General features: G+C 38.3%; 1 protein-coding gene across 1 annotated transcript in view; it reads left to right on the top strand.

Moving 5' to 3' along the window:
• The window catches only part of DNAH5 (dynein axonemal heavy chain 5), a 183,356-nt gene that overhangs the window by 121,275 nt on the left and 40,578 nt on the right, over positions 1 to 21,503 (top strand). The window contains exons 53-62 of the mRNA XM_070411907.1: positions 3,374 to 3,504; positions 6,709 to 6,862; positions 7,314 to 7,581; positions 10,867 to 11,098; positions 12,685 to 12,799; positions 13,057 to 13,233; positions 16,097 to 16,300; positions 17,614 to 17,793; positions 18,472 to 18,609; positions 20,734 to 20,869. Coding sequence (XP_070268008.1) covers positions 3,374 to 3,504; positions 6,709 to 6,862; positions 7,314 to 7,581; positions 10,867 to 11,098; positions 12,685 to 12,799; positions 13,057 to 13,233; positions 16,097 to 16,300; positions 17,614 to 17,793; positions 18,472 to 18,609; positions 20,734 to 20,869 — 1,735 coding nt within the window. The remainder of the gene's footprint in view (positions 1 to 3,373; positions 3,505 to 6,708; positions 6,863 to 7,313; positions 7,582 to 10,866; positions 11,099 to 12,684; positions 12,800 to 13,056; positions 13,234 to 16,096; positions 16,301 to 17,613; positions 17,794 to 18,471; positions 18,610 to 20,733; positions 20,870 to 21,503) is intronic.

The following is a 21,503-nucleotide window of genomic DNA, read 5'->3' as shown; positions in this document are numbered from 1 at the left end:
CTCTTTCATTTTCATCTCCTAGGAGAATTTTTAGTCTAAAAAATAAACTCAGTGCTTGATGCCAATTTAGTTTCTAAACTGAATGCAATATGTCACACATATAGGCTTAACATCAGAGCATGTGTACTTCAAATGTGTGATGTGATAATTTTATTCACTGTTGCTGCTATATAGCTTCCAGCTCAATATTTTCACTACATAGAATCAATGTGGTTGACATCTGAGTTCAAAGTACAGGCAAAAATTCTGATTACTTTTTGCATCATGCAAAAGATAACTATAAAAAATAGTGCAAAACTTTTGAAGACATTATGTTAAGCAAAATAAGCCAGTCACAAAAAGACAATTACTGAATGATTCCACTTAAATGAGATACCTAGAGTTGTCAAATTCATAGGGACAAAAAGAAGAAAAGTGGTTGCCAGGGACTGGGTGGAAGGGAGAATTGGGAGTGTTTCATGGTATAGTTTCATTTTTGCAAGATAAAAATGGTTTTGGTGATAGTGATTGCACAACAATGTGAATGTACTTACTGCTATTAAACTATACCCTTAAAAATGGTTAAGATGATAAGTTTTATGTTAGATGTATTTCAGCACAGTTAGAAATAATAATAAAAAAATACGGTATGAACAGTTGACTTCCAGTTGGATGAAAATTCTGTTAGAATGAAATCTACAAAGAAAATAGTTTCCTTTCTATTTTACTATATTAGTCATTGAAGTATCCATTCATCGGGCAGTTGATCCTCTAAGGTTGCAAATAAAATATATTATTCACTTGATAACTTATATGACCTAATTTATCTGTGATGGAAGACAATGACATTTAAAATTGGTTGCTGATATTCTCATGTCATTTACGTGAATTACTTCTTTAGACTATATCCTTTTAGTTAGAAGATAATTCAAGGCTTTCTTCCATTACTTAGGTTTAAACAGGAGGTACAATCTCATAATTATAAGTTGTCTTCTCTAATAATTACTGAATCTTAGAAATGGAGAGGATTGTAGGGGGTATCTAGTCAACCTTCCCCCTGAAAATGGAAGAGTGGGAGAAAGGCATTTCTGCAAGGCTGGAATAAGTCTGGGAGAGGAAGGAATACAGAGAGTTTGTTCGGGGTTGGATCTCCCCAGCATGAGGCATTTAGCTTGAAAACTCTAAATTCTCTAGAACCTGAGACATCTATACAGAATTATATATGCAAATGTTCTTTCAAAGCTAAATAGAAATAACATTTTGAAATTAGCTCCTAATTAATAGTTGAGTAAGAGTTATGAGTTTCAGGAAGCATAGATAGGCTGCCAGATTTAATGATTAAAAGGAAGAAGAAGAAGAAAAAAGAAAAACATTTTCTGAATAAATAATATCAAGACAACTTCATGGCTAAGTACCTACTGGAGACAAAATCTGATTGGCCTGGGATTTCATAATTGCTCAAATTGAAGATGAGGTTATTTATGTTAGACTCATGCTTGAGGAAGTTCCCTAGAACTGTCTTTTTTTCTGTGTTTCACAGCACAGATGATGACTGGTGAGCATTTCTTCACTTTGGGCATGACATTCAAGACTTGGGTGCCTCAGCACAGGGTCCTTGACTGTGTTTTTCCTCCCTCTCAGAGCATTTAGTGTGTCTGTTCTGGAATTGGCCAAGTAATCCATGACTGGATTTTGAGCTTAAAGGCTACAATTTTCACAGTCTTCTAGGATGACCACCTCTTCTACACTCTTGTTTTCTGTGAAAAATACATGCGAAGTCTGTGTCATGCTGGTGTGAGTCTTAAAATGTGTGACCTAGTTATAAGACATGTTAGAAACCAAGAGACAGAATTTAAGATAAAATTTTAGCAAAACAGGATGTGATGTGAGACCAAGCATATTTCTCAATGCTTTCCTTAATTAAAATAAGGATTTTCTTTTAAAACATAGATATTTCTGTGATATCTCTTTTGTGTCTTTGGTTAACGTTCAAGCCCTGGCGTGTACATTATTTACGATCTAGCACCTGCCTCGCACTCCAGTTGCATGGCTCATGCTCTGCTTGGCTTGTAATCCAGAAAAAAAACACAACTTCTTATGATGAAACACATCCTGATTGCAGGACATCTCACCAATACTGCACGCCCAACAGGTGCTGTATTGTGTAGATTGATCTTTTTGTGTGTTCCTCTTTCCTGCGGGATGATAAGTTCCATGAGGGCGGGCATCCAATTTGTTCACCTCAGCATTCACTGGCTGGAGTACTGCTGAGACAGGCACACTTGAGCTGCTTGATAAATAGGTTTGGAGTGGAACCAAGTCTCCAATATAGCCCTATCTCACAGATTCCCACAACAGAGACAGGAAAATGGTTTTCATTTCCTGGGGCTCACACTGAATTGGGGGAAATAATTCAAAAGCCAAGAATAGTCAGTATGAATAGAACACAGATTATTCCTGAATCCTGAGAAAGGATGTTTAACAAAACCTTGGCAGAGTGCAAAGCCCGAGTTACTCCAGGAAGCTTCCCCAGCCACAGGGAAGTGACTCCTTCTTAGCCCCAACCCACTCTCTAGAGAAAAGTGGGTATTACTCTAATACCCCAGGCTTAACCTGTAGTTAGGAGGGAAAGATCATTATCATACAAGGTGAAGAATGCATCAAGGAGAATTGTGCACTGAATTCCCTCTAGGTGGGATTGGAGGCCTGATGGTATAAGTAGTTCATTCAATACCAGTAAAAGCCAAAGAAATATGAACTTTTATCACAATGGGAACTTGGAATGGTCTGGGGCTACTGACTGGAATAGAGTGGACTTCTGGTTGGTGAACCCATAGGCACTTCTTGGTAGATATCTTAGATATCACTGCCTTGGCCAAATAACAGGAGGGTGTTTATGCTCATTTTCTTTAAAAATAAATTCTGTATCTATGCCATATTTGGGGAATTTTCTTCTCTTCAATTTAAACTGTCATATTTCAGATATGGAGGATATTCTAATCAATTGTGGGGTCTGTATTCCAAAGGTACATATTTTGAAATTTCTTTTTTTTCCCCTATCCAACTGCAGTAGGTTGGGCAAACTAAAGGAAACCTTTAAATCTTCTTGTTTTCTCTTCTTGAAGACCCAGAGCAAGCCACAGTCGGGGCTGACTGCTGACTTACCTACACTGGTCTCTTTCTAGTTTCCTAAAGGCACACCCTACATTTCCTACTCTGTTCATATTACTAAACACTGTTCTATTTCAGTAATGCCCTTGTTCCTCCAACCATTATCCCTCTCCGTTCTGACCCTGAGAAATGTACATCTTCCACAATGCTATGTAGAATAAGAAGGAAAAAATGGAATATTTATATGTTGGATGATATATGCTTTTTCTGTTCCATATTCTAGATCTCACGCATCATTCGCACTCCCCGGGGAAATGCCCTCTTAGTCGGGGTTGGTGGATCGGGAAAGCAAAGCCTGACAAGGTTGGCTTCGTTCATTGCTGGCTATACTTTCTTCCAGATCACACTGACAAGGTAACAAGGTTTAACTTTAATTAAGCATAAATGGATTTGATAAACAGTTCTCAGAGGTCACCTGAAGTTAAGAATGCATTTTGCTAGGAGACATATATAATACTCTTTGTAATACTTTAAGCAATAAAACAAAATTTAAAAAAAGAATGCATTTTGCTTATACATAAAAAAAACACAATAGTTTTTCTTCTTCATTGTTGACTTATCATCTTTCCATTTCAGCTTCTGTTATGAACCGTGAAGATTTCACATTAATAATTTGCTTTTGAAACATTTCAGCATCTCATTGTGATGAATAGCTGGCTTTGTCTTTATGTTATGCATGATGCGGGTATTATGTATATTCCTTTTAGTGCATCTCAGAGGAAATTTATCCCTACTAAATGTTAATTCAGATTTCAAGAATATTAATAAACTGGAAAAATAGATGAAAAATAATACAGATTTACTTATTCAGACATTCAGAAATATTAATTGAACACCGCCTATGTGTCAGGCACTGGCGAGGTACTGAGGAGTACATGGTAAGCAAGATAAACCTGACCTGTGTTATCACGGAGTTTACAGTAATTCAAGGTGGACAGTTAGGTGAGCAACTCAATTGATATATATGATACATAGGTGCTATCTATGATAAGGAAATAAATGCAGACCAGGTGTTGTTGAAACAGGGGGAGGACTCCTAACCTAGTCTAAGTGATGGTTAGAAAAGGCTTCCTGGAGGAAGACATGTTTCAACTAAGACCTAAATATTTCCCAAAATTATCTCACAGAAGAGGGGCAGTAAAGAATGTTCCAGGCAAAAGAATCAGCACATGTGAAATCACATTCGAGGCCCTGGAAGAAGTTAAATATAGCTGGGTGTATGGCATATATAGTCTAAAGGATATATGTCAATTATAAGGTAGGGAAAGGAAGAGAAATGGAGTCCTTTGAAAGTGTCATATGGATTTGGACTTTATCCTGGAGCAATAAGAAACCATTAATGAGTTAATCACTGGGAAAAGCATGTCAGATTTGTATGCACAGTACAGAAAATAGGTGGAAGATGCTAAACCAGAAGAGGTATAGGGCTGTCTCAGGGGTCTAGGCAAGAGATGGTAGTGCAGTGAGTGGTAGCAGTGAGAAAGAAGAAAAGAGGACAGACATATTCAAGAGATCATTAGGAAGTTAAGCTTTTGGATTTTGTCTATCCTGGTTCTGGCTTGGGAAACTAGGTAAGTGGTACTGCTCCTCATCAAGATGGGGAACCCCAGGAGGGTTGTCATCAGATATATGTGATATATGTGTGTGGTACAGGGAGAACTATGAAGAGAAAAGTCAACTTGAAGAGATAAGCAGGGGTAAGGCAGAGATGCTAAACAGAATTTTAGGGTTAATCAAGATGAGAAGCAGCAGGCCAGTTTGGGAAGTTTAGTTGGGTTAAAAATTATTAGAGGTTAATTTCTAGGTATAGGAGCAGAAAGTCTTGCCTATGGGACACTGATATAGAGCTGTGGCTTGGCGCAATAGAGAAAGCATTTAGCTGACTTGTCTCATTGATGGAAGTCCATAGATACATGCACAAGCTATTTCAATCTTTAAAAGCACTTTGTAGATTAGCCTCTTTTATAGCTGAGACTCCAAGAGGCAATGTCTTACCGGAAATCCCAGATCTACCTGGGAATTGATTACAATATTACTGGTTTCTGGTCTGCCTTGACTTTCACTGCACCCGCTGCCACAGTAAAAAATCTTATGACTCCCCTCTTCATGAAAAATTATTTCCTCTGCATGTCATACTGGGAATGCTCCATTACTGATGAAAAGGGTGTCAAGGCCTCCTTGCTTTCTCATAGTCTTCAAGAGACCATCCTGCTGCTAAGCCTTTGCACAGCCATGTGGCCAAAGGTCAAGGAGCAAGAGCCTCAGGTTTGGAAAGCATGGCCATTTGTTAAGGGGGAACTGTTTTTTAAAATTTGAATCTCTCAGATCTCACTTCTCTAGAAGTCTTTTTAAAATATTGATGCATGGTAGTGGTACTTCTGGTTCTAGGGTTTAGGTGATAGAGGTTAAAAAAGCACAGAGTATAGAAGTTAAATATTTAGTAGCTTAAAAAAAAACCAGAAGGCTATTTGCTCTTGTGCTCTGAACTCAGAGTTTACTTAATGATGCAGAATTCAAATAATAATTTAGTAAGTCTGAGTCTCCAGGGCTGGAATATCTTTATTTTCACTTTTGGTGCTACTGGGCTACTCTGTACTGGGACCTCTCTAACATTTCATGATTGCAAGCTAATTTTCATCAAAGTATTGCTTTTGACAGTGAAAAATTTATATTGGAATATTTTATAATGTTTCTACCTTTTCTACTACAGTGTACTGATTGGTTAGCAAACCCTTTCATGTGGGATCCAAAGATGTATTGAGAATAATTGTATTAGGGATGAGGAGGCCACTGTTTTTAATAGGGCATCTCCCTCATCCCATATAATGAAGGCTTGAAACGATTTAGTTTAGTTTGATTTAATTTGTGAGGTATCTTCTAAAATATCATTGCAGATGGTGCTTAGTATATATTCCAATTGGTCTCTTCTATTATCATTACCAAAAATATTTTCAAAAGGAAACATAAACACATCCAGGTGACGTTTAGTTGTGGTAAACAGTACATTTTTGTTCCAGGTTTACTTTTCACTCTAGATCTCTTTTTTGTGTGTAAAACATTGATTATAATGCTTCACAAAATGTGGAGTTTTAAAAATCAATTTGTCTTTGCAAGTAAATGTGTTACTCGATATTAACTAGACTTATTGTGATTATTTCACTATATATATATATATATATATATATATATATATATATATATATCATTATGTTGTATACCTGAGATTAGTATAGTGTTATACAGCAATTAAACCTCAATAAAAAAAATAGTTCTTGACTTTAGTAAACAGCAAAGTACTCAAAACTTTACCAAGATGCTGCACTTCTATTACTCCCTCCAGAATAGCTATTAGAAACTGAAAGAAAAATTTTAAAAATAAGTTTAATATTTGTAAGTAAATATAATGAACCAGTAACATTCACTTACATTTAAATGCCCATCTGATGCAATAATATCAGCATTCTTCTGCTTAATTAAATGGCATAAAGCATTGTTGTAAGGATCTTTCCTTCACATCAAAATAATTTAGCTAATGACACAATGACAATGTTTCCTTAGATCCTACAACACATCAAATCTGATGGAAGACCTGAAAATTTTATATAGAACAGCTGGTCAGCAAGGCAAAGGAATCACTTTTATTTTCACGGACAGTGAGATTAAGGATGAGTCATTTTTGGAATATATGAACAACGTTTTATCATCGGGTGAGGTAGGCGCTCTTTTATTGTTCATGTATTTTGTCTCTTCAGATTCCCTCCAACTTTAGTGCTGTCTGTATTTCCTTGCATGAGAGTTTTGAATAAGTGCTATTATTGGGGGTTCGGTGATCAGTATAAAGAATGGCTTTTTCTATTGGGTTTTTGGAGAATAAAACGCCCAAATGTGGAGCTATCCATTTAAAACCTCAATGAGTGCTCCAAGTGAAAAATGAAAAAAACAGAAGAGGGAGGTTATAAGAACAGGCTATGACTTTGTAGTGAATAATAGAATCCCTCGTGTATTTTAAAAAGTGGTGTATCTCATCTTGAAGGCTGTTGGTTAATTTCCTAAAGGCGAGTTTAAGAACACACATGGAAGAAATACATTGTACAAATCGAGCTACCCGTTTCCATCTGTTTCCATAGGTCTGTACTGAATTTGAATGTCTGCACTTTTTTCAGGTCTCCAACCTATTTGCTCGTGATGAAGTTGATGAAATTAACAGTGATCTCATACCAGTCATGAAAAGAGAACACCCCAGACGTCCTCCGACCAACGAGAACCTGTATGAGTACTTCATGAGTCGGGTCCGGCAGAACCTCCACGTTGTGCTCTGCTTTTCGCCCGTGGGAGAGAAATTTCGAAATCGAGCTTTGAAGTTCCCTGCCCTGATTTCAGGATGCACTGTTGACTGGTTCAGCCGATGGCCGAAGGACGCCTTAATTGCTGGTTAGTGTGGTGGGAAGTCTTATGTCGAAGTGTCTGGTTTCCAGTGTTTGTTCACATTCTGTGCTATGTGCTGTCACTGTACTGGATTGAGTCAAAAGTCACTTTGTCCAAGGTTAGAGGTCAAATTTTCTAATTTTTCCCAAAGCATGGTTGTGTGTGTGTGTGTGTGTGTGTGTGTGTGTGTGTGTGTGTGATCTCCAGCCTGTACCCCTTTGGGTTAATGGACAGTGTTCTAGTTCTGAAGCTGTGTTTCAAGTGAGTCGCAGGCAGGCTCTGGAATGTCACAGGAAGCCACTAAGATTTTTAATTTGATAGCATTTCTGTTCCTTCATCGGTGGATTGGCCAACCTATGAGTAGTTTAAGCCATGTGTCTCATGGATGTTTCTTTTCGTGGCTGCAGTGCTCGATATTAAATTGGAAATCATTATCCAGCAATCCTCTGACGGTGTCTGTCCTTAGAAAAGGATGATAACCAGAGTGTTCTGTGGCTGGGGTCCCTGCTGCTGCTGCTTCTGTCTAGTCGCCCATCCTATGGGACATTAATGCTTCTCTTACTCTGTGAATAGATTGAACATAAAAGTAGGAAAGGAGATATTAGAGAGCACTCATTTAGTTCATGGTCTTTCCCAGCTTTTGATGAGAAATTATCTGTGAATATTTTAGGTGGTGGAGATACTTAGGTTTCACCTCTGACCTACTGCATCAGAACCTCAGGGGAACCCTGATTCAATGGCTATGGCTGTCAAACTTTTTCTCTGATTATTGTATTTTAATACTAATTAAAATTAAGAAGAGTCTTCTATCCCAGTAAAACCTTACAGGTAGCCATAGTAGGTAAAACAGTGAAAAGTGGAGAGGAGGAAGCATTTTGGAGCCTCCCCTTTCACCTCACCTCACTCCTGCCTCCCTCACCTGCTCTCCAGCTCTGTGGTACCCAGTGAATGACTCATTAGCATGTCTCCTGCCTTTTATAGGAGGGGCAACTGGGGATGATGAGCTGAGGGACTTGTCAGAGGCATAAGAAAACAGTAGCATCAGTATTTTGACTAGAAGCCATATCTATATTTTAAACAAACTCTTATCCACTGGGGAAGTTTTGTTTTTAAGACACTACTACTGAAAATTATGGTTTTCCAATGTGTGATTTTAATATATTTGAAGGACAACTGTACAGTTTTCTCTTTTGTCACATAACGGTTGAGAAAAGGCCAGTGATGTAAAATTTAAGTCCTATTAAAATGTAAATACAACTAAGTGTAAACTTAAAAATTCCTTGAAGTCAGATATGAATGCAGTGCACAAAATGACAGTATTTAAGAGCTATGCTATATTAAAGTTTACTATGAGATGTAATCATTAGTATGCAAGTACTTTGTAAACTATCATGTAAGGTACTATTATTAACAAAAATAATTTCAGATGACAATCACAATAATACACCATAATTAAGATCATTTAATTTAAATATGGAGCCCTTTCTGCCAAGTACATGTTTTGATCATCCGTTCTTTCACAAGACAGAGGTCTTACTGATTCTACCTTTATTTATTTCTCACAAATCTGTCCCATAGTTTTAAATCTCATGGCATCAACTCAAGCCAAGATTACATGGTCAGGGAAACTTACATGTCTGTGTCCTCAGTTCCTTGCAAGTGTTCTGACCTTCATGCATGCATCTATTTGTTTACTTATTCAGAACATGTTTATTGAGTGTATTGAGCCAGGCATGTGGGAGGGCAAGACAGACTTGTTTCTTCACTCCAGAGTCTCCTCCCAGCAGGCTCATGCACAGCCTCTGACATAATATGCCTCATCAATTTTATCTCCAGTGTGGTCTCTCCTCTGGCTTGAAATCAGTGCACTTCACTGCCTACTTGATGCACTGTCATGGATGTTTCACAGGATCCTTAAACTCAATATGTTTGAAATGGAACTGGTTCTCCTCTGGCCTCTCTCTCCCAGGAGGTCCCATCATCGTCCCTTAAACTGCAATCAGAGATCTCTAGTCTTTAGCACCTCTCACCCTTCGACTCTCAGATCTATTCCATCATCAAGTCATGTCAACTTTATCTTCTAAATATTGGTGGAATCTACTCAACTCTTTCTCCTTCACTGATACCCAAGACCAAGCAATCACTGCCACTCACCTGGAAAACCCAAATAGCTTTCTAATGGTCTCTCCTCCTCTTTACCTGCCTCCCATCGATCTCACACTGATAAGCAGTCTCTGTTACTTGCATAGATGTAGATGCTGCTCCACAATGACCACATTAATTTAGTGATCAGTTACTATTGGTGAAAAGATGCCACTTTTATTTCTTTGCCAACTATCACCTGATAGGTTTGTTCACTTCATTCCTTCTTTTTATTTTCCTTTTTATTGGCCGCATTTCGGTTTGCAACTCTTACGTACGTTATTCAATATTTTAAGTCTTTTTAAAGAAAATCCATAGGCCATCTTTCCTAAGATTCATAAAAATGGTTATGATAAGATTTAACTGCATTATATGAAACCCTTTAAAGTTCCTTGGGGTTGAGACCAAGTGTCATCCTCCTCTTTTATTCCATGGCACCACACAGTGGTTGGTGTGTAGCAGACACTTAATATGTATGTGTGATTGATTAGCTCTGGCTTTGTGGCCTATTCTTATACTAGGAAATGCTGTCTTAGAACTGGCCCTGTGTTTGGCACTGTTGGGAAGATAAAAGTGAACACCAGGAGGTTTTACCCAAACATTTAAAAATGATGCTTCAAATTAGAATTGACTGCAAATGACTAGCTGCTACATTTAAGAACAAATTGGCCCAGGGATTAAGAAAAATTAGTGATGAACAATCCACAGCCAAATGCAGTCAGAGTGTGAGCGAATTAAGGATTTGACAGGTTCTGAGTAAAAAAAAATAAGATTGTAAATATGAGTACCAAGTGGGCACTGATTTCTGAGTTATTTGTACCACTTTTGTCCTTATGTAAACCATACAACAGGCTGGTTGCTGACCAGAAGCTGCAGCTGTTGTAGAAGAGACTTCTTTGCATAAGTACCAGAAAACAAAGCGTGATGATAGATTTAAAGTCTGTGATAGTTTTATACATGAAAAGGAAAATAAAATTATTGATGTCATAGGCCTGGGACCAAAAATGCTGACTTATATCTACTTGGTTAGGGCTAAAAATGGTATGGAGTCCTAAGAAATAATAAGTCTTTAAAAATAGCTAGTTAACTTTTATCATGGTAATTCATGTTCATATTTCACATGCTGTCATCTCTATTCTTTCTTTCTAGTGTCTGAACACTTCCTCTCTTCCTATGACATTGACTGCAGTCTGAAAACCAAGAAGGAAGTGGTCCAGTGCATGGGCTCCTTTCAGGATGGGGTAGCTGAGAAGTGTGTTGATTATTTCCAGAGATTCCGACGTTCTACCCACGTGACTCCCAAGTCATACCTGTCCTTCATTCAGGGCTACAAGTTCATATATGGAGAGAAGCGTGTGGAAGTGCAAACTCTGGCCAACAGGTAAGTGTGAAGTTTAAATATGGGGTTATTTTACAGCAGTCACTCTCAACGAGGGCAAATTTACTCCTAGTGGGCATTTTTGTTTGTTGAAACTCCAGTGATGGGGGCATGGAGCAGTCCTCCTGGCATCAAATAAGTGGAGGTCAGGGCTGCTGCTAGACATCCTTCAGTGCATGGGACAACCTCTACATCAAATAATTGTTCAGCCCCAAGTGCCAACAGTGCTAGGGTTGAGAAAAACCTTCTCTCAAGCCTGTTCAAAGGTTTATGTCTGCTAGGGGCTATATTCTTGCCCAATAGGAAAAAAATGTTGCCAAGTGTTTATGTGGCCTACCACTTTGTCTAATATTGACTGACATAATTATAGAAATATTAGACCTGGAAGGAAGCTGAGGAACCAGACATCCCCTCCTCACTCTCTTGCTATCCTTTCTGAGTATCTAGGATACTCTGTTTCCTGCTTATATTCACTGTATATAAGTGAATAAGTACTTCGCTGAGGTTTGTTCCATATTTCATTCTCTACCCTACTCTTTTCTGACCACTTACATCTTCTGCCTGAATATGGACAGAATAAGCCGGGGTTGTTACATGAGGAACACCTGGGTGAGTGATTATACTAAATAACTCTGAGGGCTCCAGTCTTTAAGATGCATTAATTCAGGCTCAGGTAGGTAGCTAGTCCCTTCACGATGTTGTTCTGATGATTTTAAATTCATTTCTCCTCTTGATCCTAAATCTTTCTGCTTTTAACCTCATTGGTCTCCTTTTTAAAAATATTTTTATTGATTTGAGCAAGGGAGTGAGAGAGATAGAAACATCAGTGATGAGAGAAAATCATTGATTGGCTACCCCTTGCAGCCCCCTATTGGGGATTGAGCCCACAACCTGGGCATGTGCCCTTGACTGGAATCAAACCCTGGACCTTTCAGTTCATAGGCTGATGCTTTATCCACTGAGCCAAACCATCTAGGGCTCATTGGTCTCTTTCAAAAAGTGGAAGTCACTGATTCTCCTTCCTCCATGATAGGCTTCAAACATTTGAAGTCTATTGTCATTTAACTAAACTTCATTAAACATGTTTCCTGCAGGATACAAATGCTGATGTTCCTCATGTTAGGCAGAATATTTAAAAGAATATGTATTTTATTGATCTCAGAGAGGAAGAGAGTGGGAGAGAGAGATAGAAACATCAATGATAAAGAGAGAATCATTGATCGGCTGCCTCATGCAGGTCCCCTATTGGGGATATAGCCTGCAATTAGGGCATGTGCCATGACTGAAAATTGAACTGTGACCTCCTGGTTCATAGGTTGATGCTCAACCATTGAGCAACACTGGCCAGGCATACAGAATATTTTTAGCAGGTTCTCTCTTCCCACACACAGTCTATGGAAAACACACCAATGTCTTTAGGCTGTAATCAAGCCTGGACCCATCCCTTTTTATCAAGCCCTGCTGGATTTGCTGTTTGTATGCATACTCAGTCTTCAAATATGGCCATTACGATCTATAATATAGACCACTTGGAAAATGTGGCCAGCTACCACAAAATTAACATTGCTTTCTTGGATTTTCAATCTCAGAATGAATACTGGATTGAAAAAGCTAAAAGAAGCTTCAGAGTCTGTTGCAGCTCTGAGCAAAGAACTGGAAGTGAAAGAAAAGGAGCTACAAGTGGCAAACTATAAAGCTGACACGGTGGGTGGACATTCACATGTGTACCACATTTATTTTGAATTCCTGGTTCACAAATGTTAAATATATATATATATACAAGTTGCTAAGTTATAGCCACGAAAGTGAAAAATACTTATTTCCATTAGAATACTCTTAGTTTTATGTATGAAAAATTGTATAAGTGGACAAAATCAAGAAGCCAAGGCAAAAATGTGCCCTTTCAGCTGGGTCTAATTTTTGACAAGGCTTTTTTGTTTGTTCGTTGTATATTGAATTAGGTCTTAAAAGAAGTGACTATGAAGGCACAGGCTGCCGAGAAGGTGAAGGCTGAGGTACAGAAGGTAAAGGATAAAGCACAAGCCATTGTAGACGGCATCTCTAAGGACAAAGCCATTGCAGAAGAGAAACTGGAAGCAGCCAAACCAGCGTTAGAAGAAGCAGAAGCAGCCCTGCAGGTAAATGTGCGATATAACAGATGTCAAGCATAGGGCCAAGGAGGAAAACTAAGAAGAGACGAGTAACAACAGGAAATGCTTCAGACCAAAGTGCTCTCCACGGGAACAACTTCAAGTAATATTTTTTTGCTTGGAGATGTTACTAGCTCTTTATATATTTTGCACGTGCTACTTCCCATCTCTTTTCCTCACTCATGATTGATTGATGGGCAGTGCCATATCATGGCAGTCAGGAGTCCTCGGTTCTCATGTTCACTGTTACCAATAAGCTATGTGACATTGGGAAAGACATATAAAATTGCTCAAATATCATTTCCTCAAGCATTTCTTGAGGACACAGGAGTGGGTCTGTAAGCCATAACATTCTCTGAGTTTATCTATGAATTATCCATATGACAAACTACTGATCTAAAGTAGCTCATTAATGTCAGAGTTTGAGCAGGCTTCCAACACAAATATTTGATTCAATTGTGTGGCAATAACAAATAGTGCAATTAGAAAGGAGGTTGGATTCTGAGTAAATATGATGAGTTTAATGAGCTAGACCTGTGGTTGGCAAACTGCAGCTCTCGAACCACATGCGGCTCTTTGGCCCCTTGAGTGTGGCTCTTTCACAGAATACCACGTGCGGACGCACATACAAACTTCGTGGCCCATGCGCAGAAGTCAGTTTTCGGGCTGGGCGAGTCTATTTTGAAGAAGTACTGTTGATATTTGGCTCTGTTGACTGAGTTTGCCGACCACTGAACTAGACCATACCCTAAAGGGCTGGTCCAGTTTTGAAGTCTCAATTTAAGATTTTTGGGGGCTCAATTTAAGATTGCTTTTACTTCAGTCTTACTCATTTACTGCCTTATGTTATTGATTCTTGGCCCAAAAAGCTGCTGAAGAAAGGGAAAAGCTGCTGATGTGTCTATTGCTAATCCAAGTTACATAACCTCAACTGAGCATGCACCATTATTTGATAATGTAATTGTTACTTTTTTACAAGTTCCTTAGTACATTTCCGGAAACATTTCTGGAACTTTTTGATCCAAGTTAAGTCTTTAAGCCAGCGGTTCTCAACCTGTGGGTCACCAACCTGTGGGTCGTGACCCCTTTGGGGGTCGCCTAAGACCATCGGAAAACACATATATAATTACATATTGTTTTTGTAAGGAAGACAGTGCATGGTGGAATAGTGAAGCAGCAAGGAAAGTCATGTCAAATATAAGTGCAATGTGAAAAGTTGGAGAGATAAAAGAGAAGGCAAGATCTAATTCATATATTGATTTATGATGCCAAAATGTTAGAGTTTGGATGTACCTGGAACTTTCTTTGTATACACTGGTAGTACCATATTTCAAGATTTCAAAAGCTCCCAAAGAGGCAAAAAAATGGAGACAGAACCATTGAAAGAAATTAATAAAAATCATCTTGCACAACCCCGATCATCTTACCCCAGTTCCCACACATTTCTGCACTGATGATTACATAATGCAGGATCCTGCATAAATCGATACAACAAATAAGGTAACAGCAAAGAATGTGTCTCTTCCTATCTCAATGCTAATCTGTTCGACGTAAACATACAAAATGCCTCCAGATGTTAAATAACTATTATATTGCAATGATGTATGGGAATTATATAACAGTCATTTTGCTTTGCATGCTGAGAAGAGAGGATTTCAATACTTAGCTGAAATAGTTTTAACTTCATTTATAACCTTCTCTTCAACTTCTTTTACCTAGGTACCCAATTCTGTTTGAAAATTCCCCTTTCTAAAGCTAAAGTAAAATAAGCATGTTCAGCTCTTAAGGTTTATATAACTTTAATTTGACCCTGCATTTCCCATTGGCTGCTATTATATTTCTCTCCTTTCTTTTATAACCACACATCTCAAAGAAAGATCGATCTGCCATCTCTGATGTTGTTCCTCTCCCCTCCCAATTCTTCTTCACTTCCTGCTGTCTAGCTTTCACAAATACTAGTCTATTGAAACAAATCTTTTCAAAGTATATAGTTACATTCCTGCTTATCAAGTTTAGTGGTTTCCTTCTTTTCTTTCTCAGTCCTTGGAGAAAAGATCATTAGCTTTGATGAGAAGGCCATTGGGTATCTTCTTTGGCAGGAGGGATGCAGATGCAGATAAGATGGAAGGTTTTCAAGCTCTGGGAGGAATGGATGTACACTATTTGTCTAGAGAGTGTACCATATCTGATTTTTATATTTAATATTTTCCACTACTTATTCCAAAAAGAGTTTAAGAGAGAGAGAGCCAGTTACCATCAACCAGAATGATTCTGTGACTATTAAATAATTTATGCCATAAGAATCTCTGTACTGGAAATGGAACAGGACTTTTCTAACAGCTTAGTGAAATTCTTATTGCTCAAGTTCTGTCACTTAAAGGTCAGTTTCCAGCTAAGAAACCTCTAATTATTCAATCTGTCAGCCCCGGGGCTACCCGCTAGTGTCAGTCCACTGTGACAAGTCAGAGTTACTTTAGAGAGAGAGGCAGATTCTTGACCTACATAACTAATGCGTCAAAAAGCACTGCAAATACTGGAGTTTTCCTGGTGGAGGGAACCCTGGTATCTGCATAAGTGCTGACGATTCTTTTTTTCTTTCAGATTACACTCTTCTCTTTTCTGACACTAAGTGGCCTGTACAGTTTTAGGGAAGTCACAGCTCCTTCTCTGCTCAGCATTGGAACTTTTGGGGACATGGGTTTATTTGGGATTAAATACGCATCTAGCCCCCATGACTGCATCTGTTTAAAAATGCTTGTTTGCCTCTGTCAGAATCGTTGCATTTAGAGATGAAAGGCTTGTCCGCACTTTCTCATCTGAGACTGGATGCTAACCTCCTTTCCTCCCCCAGACCATCAAGCCTTCAGACATCGCCACCGTCCGCACGCTGGGCCGGCCCCCTCACCTCATCATGAGGATCATGGATTGTGTGCTGCTGCTGTTTCAAAGGAAAGTCAATGCAGTGAAAATTGACCCGGAAAAAAGCTGTACAATTCCTTCCTGGCAGGAATCTTTAAAACTGATGACTGCAGGGAACTTTTTACAGAACCTACAGGTTGGTCGTTCAAATTTTTATCACTTTGTAGAATTTCTTCATATATAAAACATGAGTAATTTATCATTTATATGTTTGCAACTATCTTCTTCCACTTTCTACCTTAGTTGCTCATTCCATTAATAGTGTATTTTGATAAGCAGACGTTCTTAACTTTACTAGTAATGTAGTCCAATTTTTCAATATTTTCCTTAAGTGCTCTCTGCACTCTGTTTAGGAAATCTTTGCCCACCTCTAAGGCAGAATAAATGCTTCTGAGTTTTTTTTCTAGAAGTTTTAACTGTCATATTTAGATCTTGAGACAATTAATTGGGAATACCCTACCCACATCCACTTCCCAAGTGATAACTTTAGCACTATCTTTTGTTCAGTTTTTAATTCAGCATTGCCCAGTGGCTACTGTGGCTACATTATCTTACAGCAGCTATAACAATAAGTAGCTTATGAAACTAGTGGGCCACACAGACTTATCCCAGACAAATAAAATATGAAACTTGTGTTCAAACAGGTCTGAATGAGATTGTGTTTTATCCCACATTACATTTCTTCTGTGAAGGCTTGTTTCACTGAGTTATTTAGGCACCAATTTTTTTTTTCTACTTGAAAAACATTTAATCATCCTCTTTTAGATGATCAAACACCACTTTTAAAAGGTCCAAAGTCCTTGTTTGATCAGTATTTTCTCTTGATGTAAGAAGGTATTCTTGATACATTTCTGCTACTATTTAAAATTTTTTATTCCTCAAGAAGATAACAATTCTTTCATATTCTTGATAGTCCTATGGTTAAAAATTAATTCATCACCCTCAAGGCCTAATGTCTAAGTTATTATCTGCACATTTCAGGCGAGTTAATAGAACCTCTGTCTGAATGTATTAAGGATTTAGTTGCTGCTAAATGCTAAATATATATGTCCTTAGGCTAAATATCTCTTGGTGTATTTGTTTTCCATTGTTGATTTTACAGGTTTGTAATTTGCCTATTTAGGATTAATGACATGAAAATTTTATTGCTTCTGAAATTCTAATAACCATTTTAGTGTTCATTACTGAAATACTTTCCTTTTCCTTGAATAGCAGAAAATTTATTTAGGGTTGGTATATCTTGTCCATAGAAGACAAAGTGTATTCTGACTTCTTTGTTGTGATTGCTTACTCTGCTTTCACCTTTAGGACTTTTGTCTAATATCCTAAAATATTGACAAAATACGACATCATTCTTCCATTTCAGTGTTCAATAGCATTGTGAGCAAAATGTGAATATGACTTCATGACAAGAAGCATTTGACTTAATTTTACACCTTTTTCCCATAGCAATTCCCAAAAGACACAATCAATGAAGAAGTGATAGAATTTTTGGGTCCTTACTTTGAAATGGCAGACTACAACATCGAAACTGCTAAACGTGTATGTGGGAATGTGGCCGGTCTTTGCTCCTGGACCAAAGCCATGGCGTCCTTTTTTTCTATAAACAGAGAAGTGTTGCCTCTGAAGGTAAGCCTTCTGGGTAGAGCTGCATGATACGTGCCTGTGAGGGGTCTCTAGGTCAACTGGGTCTTGACTTTTCACACAGCCCAGGAGTTTTCAGCCTTTGGTATTATTGTACTCAGGTCCATGGGGACAGCAAGTGACAGAAAGGCTGCACACAAGATGTTTCTTTCTTCTCTGTAATCCTGCTCCAATCAGAACGGTGTGAGCCTTTAGGCACAGACGTTCTGTAAGGGAACTAAGCCCATGTGGGCTGTTGGTAGTTTCCTATACATTGTCAACTTCAAAAAAAAAGAAAGAAACAAGAAAAAAAAAGAGAAAGAAATACAGAAAACTATAGCACAGAATCCCATGATAATGTCCAAGGTCTTGTGTCAGGAATTCTCTAAAAGCGACAGGGTTGACACAGACATTGATGGCCTTGATTTTACCTTTTGGCCCTGGAAGCATAAAATATGAGAAAAATTGCTGACTCCTATTCTAATGAATTCTAATTTTTCTGCTTGTGAACATTTATGTCAAGTTCACAGGAAGATTTGGTCTTGACTTAACACAATTTGAAAAGACCCTAAGGGTGGAACAAAGAGCAGGTATAACCAGGAGACATAACGGAGTGTTCTCAGTCTCTGAAGTGCTGGATGTTTGCTTTGCTGCCACCCCACACCTCCTGTGTGTCCTGTGCAGGCCAACCTGGTGGTGCAGGAGAATCGCTACGTCGTGGCTATGCAGGACCTGCAGAAGGCCCAGGCGGAGCTGGACGACAAGCAGGCAGAGCTGGATGTGGTGCAGGCCGAGTACGAACAGGCCATGACGGAAAAGCAGGTGACTTCCCCCTGGCGTGGGAGGGGCTGTCACACTTCACGGCTGTGGCAATCCCTCATTCCTTTCTTGCTTTCTCTCTGCGAGGTTTGGTTTAGATCAAGGCTTCATCGAGTTTATACAAATGCAAACACAGCACATCATCCCTCACTAAGGCTTGATGTTGTTTCTAACAGACACTAAGGGCCATTGGTGAGACGTCAGGGTGTTCAGCCAAAATAGGAGTCGGCTCTGGAACGGGAACATTCTGAGTTTCCCTGCAATGGGGAGGATAACTTCGTCTTGTGTAGCATTTTTTTCTCATGTTTTTCAAATCAGATCCTCCCACTTTATCTTATTTAATCTTTGAAACAATCTTTTAGGCAGGCTGAATAAATATCATGCTTTTGTAAAGCACTGTATTGTGTTATTACTACAAAAGCAATTCATGTTCCTTATAGAAAATACACATAGGTAACCTAGAGAGGACACTAGAAATATTTTGCTCTTTATCACTTCATATTTGAACATATGCCTTGAATTACATGTATTTTAAATTTATTTAAAACTGTAATAGATAATTCAGTACATACTGCTTTATAAATGGAATTTTTAACTTAATGATATATCATGATTACACATTTTTATGAGATTATTTTTTAATGGCTTCAGAGTATTCTTATTCACAACATACCATAATCTATTTAAATAATCCTCTATTGTTTGATATTTAGCATATACAGTTGACCCTTGAATACTGTGCATTTGAAGTACGTGGGTCCACTTATATATGGCTTTTTTCAATAAATACACATAATGCTGTAAATGTATTGTCTCTTCTTTATGATTTTGTTAATAACTGTTTCTTTTCTCTAGCTTATTTTATTGTAAGAATATATATATATATATATATATATATATATATATATACACATTAGAAGCCCAGTGCACGAAATCTGTGCACTGGTAGGGTCCCTAGCAGCTGCTGGCTGCCGGCCAGGTACTCCCTCCCTTCCCCCAGCTGCTTGCTGCTGCTGCCACTGGCTGGAGCCTCCCTCCCTTCCCCGAGTTGCCTGCCAACACTGCCGAAAAGGGCCTCCCTCCCTTCCCCCGGTTGGCCCCACCTCCTGGTCGAACTCCTGGACGGTCTCCTAGTCGAGGGGACAATTTGCATACTCTGCCTTTATTATATAGGATAACATCTAACATACAAAATATGTGTTGACTTTATGTTATCAGTAAGACTTTCAGTCTACAATAGGCTATTAGTAATTAAGTTTTTGGGGATTCAAAAGTTACTATGAATATTCAACTTTTCAGGGAGTTGGTTTCCCCAACCCTCACTTTGTTCAAGGGTCAACTATAAATGCTAAATATGTATATATATTATGTAAATATATAGAAATATTATACATGAACTTCTAGGTACTGGTCACACAGCTAAATCTTTATATCTATCATTACTTTATAAGTATACATTTTTACAAGTAGAATTAACAGTTGTCTCTTAAACATAGACTCAGAACCGTTTGTTTTTAATAACTAAGCATCAAATGGCAACAGTATGTGGAAGTCTGGTTAAAGGACTTTATTGACACAAGGAGCAGCAGGGAGGGACCTGCTGAGTCAAGTGTGGCTGGATTTTGAGAACGAGCTTCAGAACCCCACAATCTGAAGATAATCTCAAGTTTCACCTGATGTGAAAGGACATGTAGTGTAGATAAAGCGATAATGATGCTGGAACTTTAACATCAGAAATTTTTCTAATTTTAAAATAAGTATACCAGTATGTATTTCTTTATGGTTTTTGTGTGATTTATGTTATTAGCATGCATGCTTGTATTTTACTTCTGATTTTCTTTTACAGAAATCACAAATGATACAGATTTCTATGATTTCTCAGTTGTTCACGTCTAGGGAGGGTCTGACAGTTGGCTCAGGGCCCCACACGAGAAATCCATTCAAATTCCCTAAAGAGAGGCTTAGGCAGACACAGGCGCACGGGAACTGAATCTTATGCTTTCCAGGAAATGAATGGCTCACATGTCTCAGAAAGGCAGATCATATATAATGTTTTAAGTTGCATTTTCTAGCCAGAGGCTGTATTTATCTAAACAAAGGTTCCCTCCTGGTTTCGACCTTTTTTAGACCTTGCTTGAAGATGCCGAGCGGTGCAGACATAAGATGCAGACTGCCTCTGCGCTGATCGGTGGCTTGGCAGGAGAAAAAGAAAGATGGACAGAGCAGAGTAAAGAGTTTGCTGCACAAACTAAAAGACTTGTAGGTATGTAAATTCCTGTGTTAATGAGGTTATGTGTTGACTGTGATAGGGAGTTAGCAAATTTAAGCTTTAATCAAAATACAAACTCTATTACTTTAAAGTTCTACGTGTGTGTGTGTGTGTGTGTGTGTGTGTGTGTGTGTGTGAGAGAGAGAGAGAGAGAGAGAGAGAGAGAGAGAGAAGAGAGAGAGTGAGTCTGCAGTGTTTCAGAAGAATGAATATTGGTCTGACATCTATGCAGTCCATATTAGATGTGTTAATGACCTTTAAACCTCTTATTATCAGGACTCTTAAATTCCATGAGTGAAAGATGATATTGATCAAGGTCACTTTGAATAGAGGCTCTGTCTTCTAAGTTTTGTATCTTAAACTCAGAAGTCATCCTCCCAAATCCAACAAGAGTAAAAATTCTCCAGTGCTTGATTATAGCAGCCAATCCTTGGTGGACCATTTGGACCCTGTTTAACAGTAAACCAAACTACTGCTTATTCATCAAGACACAGCAGCATGTGGTTACAGTTTGGTTTCTGGAATTTAGTTTAAAAGAATGGTGTTTTTATTTTTTTTTATTTTTAATATTCTACACAAGTACAAGTCTGATCATAAAGTATTTCAGTGGTGTTTGTTTTCCATTTTA

This window comes from Myotis yumanensis, unplaced genomic scaffold, assembly GCF_028538775.1.
Source record: "Myotis yumanensis isolate MYYU_CA2020_CCGP unplaced genomic scaffold, mMyoYum1.0.hap1 SCAF_4, whole genome shotgun sequence".
Classification (NCBI taxonomy): Eukaryota; Metazoa; Chordata; class Mammalia; order Chiroptera; family Vespertilionidae; genus Myotis; species Myotis yumanensis.
Note: the sequence above shows the minus strand (reverse complement) of the source record. Positions and strands in the feature narration are given on the sequence as shown.